At 43.1% G+C, this 15,141-nt stretch overlaps 1 protein-coding gene and 1 pseudogene across 1 annotated transcript; both read left to right on the forward strand.

Annotated features, from left to right (window-relative positions):
* Window positions 1–764: 764 nt before the first annotated feature.
* On the forward strand, window positions 765–2,780 carry LOC135269950 (large ribosomal subunit protein eL19-like; annotated as a pseudogene).
* Window positions 2,781–9,156: 6,376 nt separating this feature from the next.
* LOC110568024 (protein transport protein Sec61 subunit gamma) lies at window positions 9,157–10,164 on the forward strand. The gene has a single exon (XM_021669615.2). The coding sequence runs from the start codon at window positions 9,661–9,663 to the stop codon at window positions 9,865–9,867; it is 207 nt and encodes a 68-aa protein (XP_021525290.2). The 5' UTR covers window positions 9,157–9,660; the 3' UTR covers window positions 9,868–10,164.
* The last annotated feature ends 4,977 nt before the right edge of the window (window positions 10,165–15,141 follow it).

Here is a 15,141-nt window from a genome sequence, read left to right on the forward strand (position 1 = left end):
TATTTTAGGATTGTAGGCGTCTATGTTCAGTCCACATTTACTCAGGAGAATTGATGGGGTGGGCCTACAAGAATCTATTCTCATGAGGACTCCAAAAGTTCCCTGGGGAATAACTCTTCCCAAGAGAAAAATAACCAATGGTCCTATGTTGGGGTCAAGAACAATTGCTTAGTATGAGCGGGGAGGGAAAATTATGAGTACATGGTATCTGTCTTGCAAATGAATAACCAGTTCAGCCTCCATTCATGTTTGCATTTTAGGGATGGGACCTCTAAGACATGGCCAAGTGAAGCCGGAAGTGCTGTTACAAATTTGCTCATTCAGTCTTTCATTCAACAAATATTTACTAAGCACCTACTAAGTGTCCAGCATTATTCTAAAGACTGAGGATACAGTGGTGAACCAAAACAGACAAGAATCCCTGACTTTATGGTACTTATGTTCTAGTCCTTTTTTCCCCCTCAAGCACAGAAAGCATGTCTTCTTATTATTCCAGTGCTTAGAAGAATTCCTGACACATGTCAGGCACTTAGTAAGTATTTATGTCATGGCACAGCATTTTCAGCTTTGGATTGTGATCTCCGGGTGTTTGTGGATGTATCTGACCTTCCCCTTTGGCTGTAAACTCCTTGAGGGGAAGACAGTATCATAGACAGAGTAGGGGCAACAGATGGTTGCTGCCCAACAGTTGTGAGGACACACTGACGCAGGGAGTAGAAACAGAAATGGAGGAGCTCTTTCCTTTCCCTCCTGTGGCTGCAGCCATGAGTATGCTCAGGCTTCAGAAGAGGCTCACTTCTAGTGTCCTCCTCTGTGGCAAGGAGAAGATCTGGTTGGACCCCAATGAGACCAATGAAATTGCCAATGCCAACTCCATCAGCAGATCTGAAGCTGATCAAAGATGGACTGATCATCCTCAAGTCTGACAGTCCATTCTCAGGCTCGATGTTGGAAAAACACCTTTGCCCACCAGAAGGGCAGGCACATGAGCATAGGTAAGCGAAAGGGTAGCCAATGCCTGAATGCCAGAGAAGGTCATGTGGATGAGAACGAGGATTCTGCGCTGGCTGCTCAGAAGATACTGTGAATCTAAGAAGATTGATCACCACATGTATCACAGCCTGTACCTGGAGGTGAAGGGGAATGCGTTCAAAAACAAGTGGTGAATCCCTGTCTCTACTTAAAATACAAAAATTATCCGGGGGTGGTAGCATGCCTGTAGTCCCAGCTACTCAGGAGTCTTGAGGCAGGAGACTCGCTTGAACCTGAGAGGCAGAGGTTGCAGTGAGCTGAGATCGGGCCACTGCACTCCAACCTGGCAACAGAGCAAGACTCCATCTCAAAACAAACAAACAAACAAACAAACAAACAAGCATGTGGGGGATCAGTCAGAGTGGTGGGAAAAAATACAGGGAAAGGACACAAACATTCTGAAAGGTCGGAAGGTTTTGCAGAGCCCCCAGAGAGAAGAGCTGAAGGCAGCTGTTCTATAACCCTGAGGCAGAGGGCAAGGAGTAGTACAAGAGAGTGCAGGGGAATTTGTCTTAAAATCGCTTGTCTACTTATATTGACCAGAACTGACCTTTGATCATGTGCATGTGAAATTCCCTGAAAGGGGAACAATAAAAATGTTAATTACCTACGGGTTGTGTTTGCTCCAGGTTTTTGACATTGTGCCTACGTGGAATAAAATCAAGTAGCCCCAGCTTCTTGGGGCTGCTCTCTGGCCACTAGAGCCAGGCAGTCACCTAGCTGTTCTTACACTGCATACCTGTTTCTGAGTACTCATTTCATCCATCGGCCAAGGTCTGCGGGACAGGCCCAGCACAAGCGGAGGCTCATGGAACACATCCACAGCTGAAGGCAGACAAGGCCGGCAAGAAGCTCCTGGCTGACCAGGCTGAGGCCTGTAGGTCTAAGACCACGGAAGCACGCAAGCACCTTGAAGAGTGCCTCCAGGTCAAGAAGGAGGAGATCATCAAGACTTTGTCCAAAAAGGAAGAGACTAAGAAATAAAAGCTCCCCCTTTGTCTGTACATACTGGCCTCTGTGATTACACAGATCAGCCATTAAAATACAACAAATCTAAAAAAAAAAAACAGAAATGCAGATGAAATTGGAGAGACAGATGGACATATCTTTGTGATGGGACCCTCAGTGGACTTGGTGACTCACTCAGGAGCCAGAGTGAAATGAGAAGGAGAAGAGAATGAATTCCAGGTTTTGGCCCCAACTGGCTGGCAGAACAATACCATGAGAACAAATGTAAGAAATTTCAAAAGCAAAACTGGCTTTTGTAGAAGACTAATGGTTTTAGATATTTTATTTAGGTGACATTATTGGAATGTCAGATGGAAATATTTAGCAGCTAATGTGAAATGTACATCTGAACAATTAGTTTCAAAGAGGGGGATCTAAGAGTTTTCTGTTGAGTTGAGAGCTGAGGTCGTGACGGTGAGGGAATGAGTCACCAAGAAAGAGAGATGATACTCCCAGGACTTAGGGTCAGTCCAGTGGTGCTACTTACGGACCACGTGGCTCTGGGTATGCCATTTAAGGGCTCTAACCTTGTGTCCTCAATTCAATGAAGGGCTAATAAAGCCCTTCTTTCCCCATCCAAAATATTATCATGACAAGATATGGGTGAAAGTGATTTGTAAATCAATAAGCACAATGCAAATTAAGGCTTTTGGTGAAGGATGAAGGCTGCCTGAGGAGTGAACACTGGGGTTATGACCTTGCCTTTTCATCTCATCGATACACACCCACTCATGCTTCAGATCTCAGCCCCAGCAGCCTTCCTTGACCACTCATGGCCTAGTGTCACCAGCATGGGTGGTCATTGCAAGTTGACTCGTTACTGTGATGATTTGATCTACACCTGTCTCTCCTCTCAGTTGCACCCCCGGGAGCAGGTCTCACATCCATTTTGCTCCCCGTTCAAAGTGCCCCACTCCGTCAATATTCATTGAATGAATAGAGGAGAAAGAAGTAAGGGAGCAAAGGCAGCAAGAAGTATGGAGTCAGAGAAGGAGGAAGAAAAACAGAAAACCACAGCTAGAGGCAAAGCTGTAGAGAGCTTTTCAAAAAGGAGGCATGATCAGCAATACTGAATGCTTTAAGAAGCAAAAGCAAATGAGGAGTTTGAAAAACTCTGAATTAACTGTATTTAGAACATTGCTGCCTAAAACAATGGCTTAAATATGACAAAAGACAAAGCTGTTGGATAAGGCTAGTATCTGATTTCTAAAGAAGGTGTACGTAAGTATTGAAAACCCATTGTATTTCCATTAGGCATTGAACCCTAGGTAGCCTTGCCTTGTGAAACAAGAAGACAAAAGGCTTATTACTTCAGCAGAGTAACTTGAATAAAACTGTAGAACTCTGTGAGCCGAAACCAGGTGTGTATTCACCCCCACAGGTCTGTAGTTGTTGCTAAAGAAGCTTTATCATTGCTGGGCCTTTGTTCAAAACCCAACCGCTGCAATAAATTTCAGTTCAATTACTTTGATTTGTCTCTGGTGAAAAAGCAGAGTTAATTGGCGTTCAGGTATTTTGTACAAATATTTAATAACTTCCACACACTGTTTCATAGTGTTGACAGTCATTTTCTAAGCTCAGCTTTCATCTTTGCAATGTAAATTATTTGTAAGATATTTTATTTCTATTTGGCCATACAGACCTGTTCTTATGTTTGTAAGAATTCTGGAGAGGACACCCCAAGCTTTCTATACTCTGCCATAAAATAAAATGCAGTATCTTTATTTCATGGTGGCTTCCTCAGTGTATTGTGGAGACTTTTATAGTTACATTTTTAAAATCGTGGTAAAAAACAAAAAATTTACCTTAATCATTTTTAGTGTGTAGTTCAGTAATGTTAAGTATATTTATACTGTTGTGCCACCAATCTCCAGAACCTTTACATTTTGCGAAACTGAAACGCTCTAGCCACAAAGCCACAACTCTCCTTTTCCTCCTCCCCTAGGCCGACTGTCATCCTGATGGTTACTTTTGTTTTTAATTGGGCTGGTCCCTAGAAACTCTGCCCTGGTGGGTGACCTTAACATATCCCTGGAAGTCAGAATCCAGAGTCACTAGGTTCCCATAGAAATTAGGGTAATCATTTGGCTAATTCACAGGATCAGTAACATGATACAACCTTAAACAAAGAGGAAGCAGTATTCAGGAGTGGATTCATAAACATCATAAGACTGGATCCAGGTAAAGCAACTTAATTTCCAGGTATTAGTCAAATACCGTGTGCTTGAAGGAGTGGGCAGTTCAACAGCTGGAGGAAATGTAGAGAGGATACAGATCAGGTGGTCATCCATTTAGTTAATGTGTATTGACTGTGTAGGATGGATTCGGCACTCGAAAATAAAGCAGGATCTCTGGCACAAGGCATTTACAGCAAAGTAGTCCAGAAAAGATAAAGCAGATAATAAATACGTGTTTATTTCAGGCTACTTCGGCAATTTCCTACATGCTTATGGGTATCCTTTTTTTCCTCAAACTCATTTTAAATTGCAAATATATAGATGACCATATCCTCAATTTTAAAATCTCATCTTATTTTCCACCATACAGTTATTTTATAACATTAGTGCTTAACATGTTTACCATTTAAATGAATCTGGCTCATGTCCACTGAATGCCTAAGCGCTTAGAAGTCATAGTCTCATTTACTCCTTAGAAATGCCTCTGAGGAGAATATCATTATCATTTTTATTTTGCAGATGAAGAAGTAGAAGCTCAGAGAGGCTAGGGGACTTCCAGAGTCACAAAGCTAGAAGCGGGCAGAGTTCGATGGGATGTGGGTGTTCTGGTTAAATTCAGTGGTCCTCTTCCCTATACATTTGGGACAGCTAGAAGGTTGTCAGTCACTCATCAATGCACATGTGTATTGCGCACTTACTGAGCAAGGCATTTGAATCCTGCAACAAGTGTGAAAATAGTCCCTTACTGAGCTGATACTGTAGTGAGGGAAGGCAGATAATCACAAACGAACACACAACTACAGACATGCTAGGTTTGCAAAGGGGTGCTTTGGGAGAGTGAAACTCAAGAACCCTGCCTAGGCTGAGGTGTGGGTGGGGATAGGGGTGGTGGAGGGTGTGACAAACAAGAATTTCCCTTCTGAAAACAAAGCTTCAGGACCCTGCTCTTACATGCTATTGACTGCAGCCAGACACAGTCAAGTTGGTTTTGTTCTGTGGGAGGATTTTGTTATTGCACAGGTGGATTCAACTGAATTGTGGGTAGCACGTCTGGTCCCTACCCATACCAGCTGAAACCAGTTTTAGTATTTGCACAGTGTGAAATACACCCTCTATGAGGTTTCTGTTTACACTCGTTTTGGTGCAAAAATTAGAATGAACACCTGGGCAGGGAAGTAACACCTGAGCTATCACTTACTATGTTATTGCTACTTTAAGCAAGGGAAAGGACAAGTATGGTCCTGTTTGTGGGGGAAAAAGTGCCATTTGACTTGATGCAAATTTTGAGAAAATAATGTCAATTTCGCTCTCTTCCCCTAAATTGACACAATCATGGGAAAAATTGACAGGAAAGTGTTAGCAAGACACAATTGCAAAAGTTAACAGTAATAGAGGCAAGAACCCACTTCTCCATTAAAACCAGGGAGCAGGTTTGTTCAGATATTTGCATGGTGTATCTGATGGTTAATTAACTATTATTAATTTCACTGAATTACATGAACTTTAGCCGTCTTCACTAGATGTTCTCAGGCCCAGAATGGGCAACATGCTCAGTGGACCGCTGGACCAGACATTTGGTTATTAAGACATGGCAAAGACTACAGTCTGAGACAATGGGAACCATGGTTTCCGGACTTATGGGAACTGTCTCAATTTCAGATATTCTGTTTCTGGTCAAACCACAGCTTCTTGGAGACAAGGGACTGCCGTGTCTCATATGTCACTGTGTATCTGTCTCCAACAGACTGTTTGCATATTGTACATAATGGATGAATTGCATGTCTGTCAATACAGAAATCATAATCACCACAATTATGAGAGACATTTAATAAACCCAGAGATGTTGGAGTGTCAGTGCAGACTTGCCATTTATTCATTAATTAACTGATATAATGAATAAACAGTTATCGAGCCCCTACTCTGTATCAGGCACTGTTGTAGATACTGGGGTTACAGAAGCAAATAAAATTCCACCCTGGTAGAGCTTAAGTGAGGGAAACAGATAAATAGGAAAACTAATTATATGGCATATTAGGTGGTAATAGAAAATATGGAGAAAAATGCAATAGGGAAGTATTGGAGTGGGGTGGTTTGCAATTTTTGATAGGGTAGTCAGGGTGTAAGGTTTGTTCTTGGGTTCTTGCCGCGTTTAAAATGAAGAAACTGAGGCCAGCACGAAGATAATCCAATGCGAAGGAATTTATTTAGGCTCCCGGGTGAGGTTCCACAGTCTGGACAAGGGGGGCCAGGGAAGTGGCACCGACTCCGCTCAGGCACGGGGTTTTATAGGGAGTGGAGGCGTCTGATTGGTTGTTCCCCAGGTAAGTGGGACAAGATGGAGGGGAGTAGGGCCCGGATGGAACAAAATGGAGGGGAGTGGGGCCCAGATAGGACAAAATAGTAGGCAGGGAGTGGGGCCCAGATAGGACAAAATAGTAGGCAGGAAGACAAAATGGCAGGCACGGGGTGGGGCCTGCAGAAGACAAAATGGCAGGCATGGAGTGGGGCCTGAATAGGACAAAATAGTAAGTAGGGAGTGGGGCTTTTTCCCCGGGCTCCCGGGGGGGGCGGTGTGTGTGTTCAAGCTCCCGGAGAGGGAAGGGGGCGTGTCCGAGCTCCCGCGAGGGAGGGGGCGTGTCCGAGCTCCCCACGAGGGAGGGGGGCGTGTCCGAACTCCCCACGAGGGGAGCGGGTGTGTCCGAGCCCCAGGTGAGGCAACCGGCCTTACACAAGGAAAGTGACATTTGAGCAGAAATGCGGAGGAATTATGCAGTTGAGCCAGGCAGAGACCTGGGAAAGAGCCCTCCACGTAAAAGTACTGCAAGTGCAAAGGTCCTGAGGTAGAAGCATGCCTGGCACTTTCAAGCAAGAGCAAAGTGGTCAGGATGGCTTGAGTAGACAGAACACGAGCGAAAGAAGCAGGAGATAACTGGGGGCAGAACATGTAGGGCAAGCTTGTCCAACCTGTGGGAACCCCCGGGCCTCATGCAGTCCAGGATGGCTTTGAATGTGGCCAACACAAATACATAAACTTTTTAAAAACATTACGAGATTTTTTTTTTTTTTTTTTTTTTTAGCTCATCAGCTGTCGTTAGTGTTAGTGTATTTTATGTGTGGCCCAAGACAATTCTTCTTCCCGTGTAGCCCAGGGAAGCCAAAAGATTGGACACCCCTGATGTTGGGTTTCATAGGCCATTGTAAAGACTTCAGCTTTTATCTGAGTCAGAGTGGAAGGTGTTGGAGAGTTTGATCAGAGAATAATAATGATGATAATATAGTCATGCATCATTTAGCAACAGGGACACATTCTGAGAAATGCATTGGTGAGCAATCTCATCCTTGTGTGAACATCATAGAGTTCACTTACACAAACCTAGATAGCACAGCCTACTACACACCTAGGCTATATGGTATAGCCTGTTTCTCCTAGGTATAAACCTATACAGCATGTTACTGTACTGAATACTGTTGGCAACTGTAACACAATAGTATCTATGTATTTAAACATAGGAAAAGTACAATAAAAATACAGTATAAAATATTAAAATTGGTACACCTGTATAGGGCACTTACCATAAATGGAGCTTGCAGAACTGGACGTTGCTTTGGGTGAGCACTCTCGACTTATACCCTAGAATCCCTGCTTTGCACTTTTTTCCATCTGTTATAATTACAGATTTGGCATCTATATCCTCTCTTAGTGGTTTCCTTAAATATAGGTGCCATATCTTGCTTCTCCTTATAGTTCTCGGAGCTCCTAGCACAGGGAAAGGCACATAGTAGGCATTTGTTGAATGAATAAGAAAGGTAGCTACGGTGGGAAGAACCTGGGTATTACATCTAGAAAGATTCCTTTCGGGGTCCAGTCTCCACCACTTTTAATTGTCCAATTATTTGACACTGATTGTGCAAGTTACTTAAACTTTATGAGCCTCAGTTCTCTCATCTATCAAATGGGGATAGTAATACTTAGTGAGGCTTCATTGAGATAATGCATGTAAGCACTTGGAACGTTGTTCACTCTCTTTTTCCTCCCCTTGAATAAGGGAGGACAGTGATTTCTGAGAAAGGGCTTGATAGAGGAAGTGATAAACAGACCAGGACACTTGACCACTCAGCACTAGAAACCTCTGAAGTCTGTGAGCTTTTTGGTGTGCCTCTCTCCACACTGTCTCTTCACCCATAGCTGGCTCTTTCTGAGAACAGGTACAGGAGCAGGGACAGACTCAGCTGTGTCTCATTCAACAAATTAGGAATGGAAGGAAATTATCTCAACAAAATAAAGGCTATAGCTAATAATAATACTCAACGGTGAAAAACTGAAGGCTTTCTTTCTAAGATTAGAAACAAGAATGTCCATTTTCTACATTTCTAATCAACCTACTATTGGTAGTAGAAGCCCAAACAATTAGGCAAGAAAAAGAAATAAAAAGCACTCAAATCAGAAAGGAAGAAAAAAATTATATCTGTTTGCAAATAATATAACCTTGTATGTAGAAAACCGGAACTATTCCAGAAAAGTAAAAAACTGAACTAATAAATTTAGCAAAGTTGGACAATACAAATTCAACACACAAAAATCAACTGCATTTTTAAAGACTGAGAATGAGTAATCTGAAAACAATTAATAAAACAATCCCATTTACAATAGCGTGAAAGAAATAAAATACCCAAGAAAATGAAAGACATACAGTAAACTATAAAACACTGCTAAATGAAATTAAAGAAGACACAAATAAACAGAAACACATTTCATGTTCATGAATTGGAAGCATTAAAATATCCATACGACACAAAGCAATCTACAGATCCAATACAATGCTTATCAAAGATTCCGAATTATTCTTTACAGAAATAGAAAAAATACTAAAATCCATATAAAATCTCAAAAATAGCCAAAACAATCTTGAGAAAGGAAAACAAAGCTGGAAGGCTCACACTTGCTGATTTTAAAGCATTGCAGAGCTAGAGTAATTAAAACAGAATGTCACTGACATAAAAACAGGTATATAGACCAATGGGACAGAATAGGGAGCCCAGAAATAAACTCTCATGTGTATCATCGAATGATCTTTGGCAAGAGTGTCAAGACACAATGGGGAAAGGATAGTTTCTCAACAAATGGAGCTGGGAAAACTGGGTATCCACCTGCAAAATAATGAAATTGGACTCTTGAATATACAAAAATTAATGGAAAATGTATTTAAGACCTAAATATAAGACCTGAAGCTATAAAACTCATACAAAAAAAATAGGAGGAAATCTTCATGACATTGGATTTGGCAATGATGTCTAGCATATGACACCAAAAGCACAGGTGACAAAAGCAAAAATAGACAAATGGGGCTGCAAAAAACTCTGTGCAGGGTTCCGGTGGGCCTCCATCAGTCCGCTCCAGTGCTACATGTCCCTGGCGTTTTGGGTGGAGGTTGGGTAGGCAGTCATGGATCAGGTAATGCAGTTTGTTGAGCTAAGTCAGCAGTTTGTAAAGGACTCCATTCGGCTGGTGAAAAGATGCACTAAACCTGATAGAAAAGAATTCCAGAAGATTGCCATGGCAACAGCAATAGGATTTGCCATAACGGGATTCATTGGCTTCTTTGTGAAATTGATCCATATTCCTATTAATAACATCATTGTTGGTGGCTGAATATATTTTGGAAGAGAGTTTTTCATCTTAGAGGCTGGTGAACAAGTGTGAGGGTGTGAGAAGCTCGCAGAATACAAATTTGCCTGTATGTTTTCTGGTTTTTTTTCTCCTTTCAAGACGTTTTCTATTTCTAAATTAAAGTAATTTCAAAGTAAAAAAAAAAAAAAAAAACTCTGTGCAGGAAAGGAAACAATCAACAGAGTGGAAAGGCAACCCACAGAATGGGAAGAAATATCTGCAAACATAGATCTGATAAGTTAATATCCAAAATATATTAAAAAACTCCTACAACTCAACCACATAAAAACAAATAATTCGATTAAAAAATAGGCAGGCTGGGTATGGTGGCTGATGCTTGTAATCCCAGCACTTTGGGAGGCAGAGGCAGGTGGATTACCTGAGGTCAGGAGTTTGAGACCAGCCTGACTAACATGGAGAAACCTCAGCTCTACTAACAAAACAAAATTAGCTGGGCATGTGGCACATGCCTGTAATTCCAGTTACTCGGGAGGCTGAGGTTGAATCGCTTGAACCCAAGAGGCGGAAGTTGCAATGAGCAGAGATCATACCATTGCACTCCAGCCTGGGCAACAAGAACAAAACTTTGTCCAAAAAAAAAAAAAAAAAGGCAAAGGACTTGGATAGACATTTATTCAAAGATGATATACAAAGGGCCACAGAACCCATAAAAAGATTCGTTGCTAAGCATTAGGGAAATTCAAATCAAACCCACAATGAGATATCACCTGATACATGTTAGGATGACCACTATAAAAAAACAAACATAAAATAACAACCGTTGGCAAGGATGTGGAGAAAAGTAAAGTGTTAGAGCTAATAAAGAAATTTAGCAATTTCTAGTACTTTTTTTTACTTTTCAAAGTAAAAGAATTTTTTTTTTCTTTTTTACATTGTATTATTGTTAGGAATGTAAAAAGGTATAGCCATGATGGAGGTTCCTCAGAAAACAAACATAAAATTAGGGTATGATCCATCAATCCCACTTCTGGGTATTTCCCTAAAAGAATTGAAAACAGAATCTCAAAGAGATATTTGTATACCCATGTTCATTGCAGCATTATTCACAAAAGCCAAGAGGTGGAAATGACTAAAAGTCCATTGATGGATGAATGGATAAAGAAAATGTGGTATATACATACAATGAAATGTTATTCAGCCTTAAAAAAAAAGGAAATCTGGCCAGGCGTGGTGGCTCATGCCTGTAGTCCCAGCACTTTGGGAAGCCAAGGTGGGCAGATCACTTGAGCCCAGGAGTTCTAGACCAGTCTGTGCAACATGGCAAAATCCCATCAGTACAAAAAAAAAAAAAAGGAAATCTTGTCATATGCTACAACATGGATGCATCTTGGGGACACTGTGCTAAGTAAAGTAAGCTAGTCAGAAAAGACAAATACTGCATGATTCCACTATATGAGGTATCCATTAGGTTGGTGCAAAAGTAATTGCCTGCTCGGCACAGTGGCTTATGGCTGTAATCCCAGCACTTTAGGAGGCCAAGGTGGGCGGATCACTTGAGGTCAGGAGTTCCACACCATCTTGACCAACATGGAGAAACCCCATCTCCACTAAAAAATACAAAAATTAGCTGGGCGTGGTTGTGGGTGCCTGTAAGCCCAGCCACTCGGGAGGCTGAGGCAGGAGAATTGCTTGAACCTGGGAGGTGGAGGTTGCAGTGAGCCGAGATTGCACTATTACACTGCAGCCTGGGCCACAAGAACAAGACTCCATTTAAAAAAAAAAAAGTAATTGCAGCTTTTGCCATTTTTAAAATGTTGGAACCACAATGACTTTTGCATCAATCTAATAAAGAAGTCAAACTCCTAGAAACAGCAAGTGGAATGGTGGTTAACAGGGGCTGCAGGAGAGGGGAATGGGAAGTTGTTTAATAAGCGTTTCAGTATGGGAAGATTAAAAAGTTCTGGAGACAGATGGTGGTGCTGATGGCACAACATGTGAATGTGTTTAGTGCCACTGAACGGTGCACTTAAAAATGGTTAAGATGGGTCCTGGGTGGCTAGGTGCGGTGGCCCACGCCTGTAATCCCAGCACTTTGGGAGGCCGAGGTGGGTGGATCACGAGGTAAGGAGCTCAAGACCAGACTGGCCAACATGGTGAAACCCTGTCTCTATTTAAAAAAAAAAAAAAAAAAAGTAATTTAAAAAAGAAAAAAAAAAAAGATGAGTCCTGGGCAGGTGGGCCCACTCCAAGGCATGGGTGCAGTAGGGGGGTCCTGACATGGTGCCACTAGACGCCCTCCATGCCCCCTTTCTCCTCCCCAAAGGTGTGTGCCCCCTCTCTGTTCCTCGCTGGAAGCCCACCCACTGGCGCAGCACATGGCCCTGGCATACCGGGCTCAGGTGCATGTTAGTGAGCCACAAGATGCAGAGATGGAGAAGAAAGACTTCACCTACCAATAGCTGCCTGCTAGGCATCAGGGGACGGGCTGATTTGCTCCAGAATGAACCCACATCAGGAATAGCAGTTACAATTGAGGCCACCACCTGATTAAATTTATAACAATCTCTCATTCTCCAGATCTGCCTGTCTTCTGCAAAGGCCAAATATAGGCCAAGTGAGGACACCTTAGATGGTGAGCCCCTGCCAGCTGGGAAGAGGACCCTCACCTGACCATGCTGATGCTCTGATTGCAGACTTCCACCTCCAGAACTGTGAGAAAATACTTGTTGCTTAAACCACACACGAAATGGGCTAAGATGGTGAATTTTATGTATATTTTCCCACAGATACACACATACACCCAAGATATCCTTGAACACCCCCTGGGATCCTGATTAACCTGAGGCTTGGGAAAGTACATTTCAAACATGCAACTGAGGTGGTTTTGAAAGGGGTAAACAAGAAGTGAGAGAAACAGGAAGATAAACTATTATCCATAATGTGAGAAACCTGTGAGGAAGTTGAACCAGGCTGTGGGCCTCTCTGTCACTGGGAGTGTCTTCCTGGTGCCCTGCTGAGCTACTGACTTTTTCACTGTGTTGGTAATTGTGGTTGAACTACTTGAATGAAAGGTGCTGTGCTAGCCTCTGGGTGGGGAGAGCAAAATCTGCTAATCTCAGGGGAGATGATCAACTATAAGGAAGTGCAGAACTGAAGATCTCACAGGGACCCTTGGTAACTTCTAGCTCAACTCTCCTCTTCCTCCTCTGTGCAGTGGGAAAATGATGCCCAGTTCACGAATTGTTGTAGAGACAAAATGAGATAAAAAGTGTGAAAGTGTATTTCACTTTTTAATCAATTACTCAGTTTACTCGTAGGGTGAATGCTTAAATATGGGCTCCATAAAGGGTGAGGGCAAAAGTTCTCAGCCCCCAGTACCTACTAACATTACCTGAGGAGCTTTGAAAAATCCCCTGATTGACCTCCTGCTGCACAAGATTCTCAGTCTGCTGGTCTGGGGAGGGCACTGAGCTTGGGCATTTTTTTTTTCTTCTTTGAGACGGAGTTTTGCTCTTGTTACCCAGGCTGGAGTGCAATGGCGCGATCTCGGCTCACCGCAACCTCCGCCTCCTGGGTTCAGGCAATTCTCCTGCCTCAGCCTCCTGAGTAGCTGGGATTACAGGCACGCGCCACCATGCCCAGCTAATTTTCTGTATTTTTAGTAGAGACGGGGTTTCACCATGTTGACCAGGATGGTCTCGATCTCTTGACCTCATGATCCACCCGCCTCGGCCTCCCAAAGTGCTGGGATTACAGGCGTGAGCCACCGCGCCCGGCCAAGCTTGGGCATTTTTTAAGAAGCTCTCAGGTTTTTCTACTGGCAGTCAGGCTTTAGCACTTCTCCTCTGCTAATGGTGAATTCTTAAGTGGTAAAATGGGAAAGCCTTAATCAAGAAGGCCTCGTTTGAATTAGAACTTTAAAGGGTATGTAAGATTTGAGGAATAATATTTTGGGACTAGGTAACATATATCTACACTGTAAAATTTAGAAGTCTAAAAGGTTTTTATCACGAAATGTGTATCTTCCTCTCTGTCCTTCTTTCTGGAGGGGAGGCAGCAACTCTGACCAGCTCTCTTTATTTTTGTTTTTTTTGAGACAGGGTCTCATTCTGTCACCCAGGCTAGAGTGCAGTGGTACAATCATAGCTCACTGCAGCCTCCACCTCCCAGGCTCACGTGATCCTCCTGCCTCAGTCTCCTAAGTAGCTGGGACTATGGGTGCATACCAACACGTCTGGATAATTAAAAAAATTTTTTTTATAGAGAGGGGTCTCCCTATGTTACCTAGGCTGGTCTCAAACTCCTGGGCACAACTGATCCTCCGGTCTCAGCCTCCCAAACTTCTGGGATGACAGGCGTCAGCCACTGCATGCAGCCTTGACTAGCTCTCGTTTATAACACCAGAGATACTCTTTACAGTTGCTATTAAGGATCTGGTCAGATTGGTTAGGGGAAAGGAGGGGAAAGGAGCAGGTGTCATTTCTGTTCCACAACCTTCCACCAGGCATAGAACATCACTGGCATAGGTATAGCTTGATTGAGGAAATCCATTTAAGAAAAAAAAGAAAATTGATTTTCAGAATAGGGCTTTCTTTCTCTCCTCCTCCCCCTCCTCCTCCCCCCTCCCTCCTCCTCCTCCCCCCTCCCTCCTCCTCCTCCCCCCTCCCTCCTCCTCCCCCCCCTCCTCCTCCCCCCCTCCTCCTCCCCCTCTCTTCCTCCTTCTCCTCCCCCTCCTCCTCCTCCCCCTCTCCCTCCTCCTCCCCCTCCCCCTCCTCCTCTTCCCCCTCCTCATCCTTTTTAGTTTCTTTCTTTCCTCCTATCACAGTAAATTCTGAGCAGCTTGATTTTTTAAAATTAAACTTTTTATTTTGAGGTAATTATAGATTCATATGCAGTTGTTAAGAAATAGTACCAAGAGATCCCATGTAAATTTGCTTCATTTTAATTCCAGTACTAATCAAGATATTTCAGATCAAATTCTGTAGTACTGCTTTGAAAAACTAACTGGGAATTGAGAGTGAGGTTTCAGGGGAGGGCTGGGCTATGGAGGAACAACGTGTTTTCGGTCTTCCCTCATTGTTTCTGGGAAATCACAACTAACACGCAATGTGCCCGTGGCACGGTCCCAGCTGGGGACTAACTAAATCTCTCTGGCAACAGATGCTGTCCCCTCATTTATATTAATAATAGCCTCCTTTGTGTGCTGGTGGTAACAGGGTGAAAGAGGTCACCTGGGGTAGAGGCTCTCTAGCAAGTGGAACCAGCAGTTTCTATCTATGTCCAGACTCCAAGTCA

Source organism: Aotus nancymaae, unplaced genomic scaffold (genome assembly GCF_030222135.1).
Source record: "Aotus nancymaae isolate 86718 unplaced genomic scaffold, 86718_ANA_hifiasm-v0.15.2.pri h1tg000006l, whole genome shotgun sequence".
Classification (NCBI taxonomy): Eukaryota; Metazoa; Chordata; class Mammalia; order Primates; family Aotidae; genus Aotus; species Aotus nancymaae.

Coding starts and splice junctions, on each gene's coding strand:
- LOC110568024 (XM_021669615.2), top strand. CDS start 9,661: ATGGATCAGGTAATGCAGTTTGTTGAGCTAAGTCAGCAGTTTGTAAAG.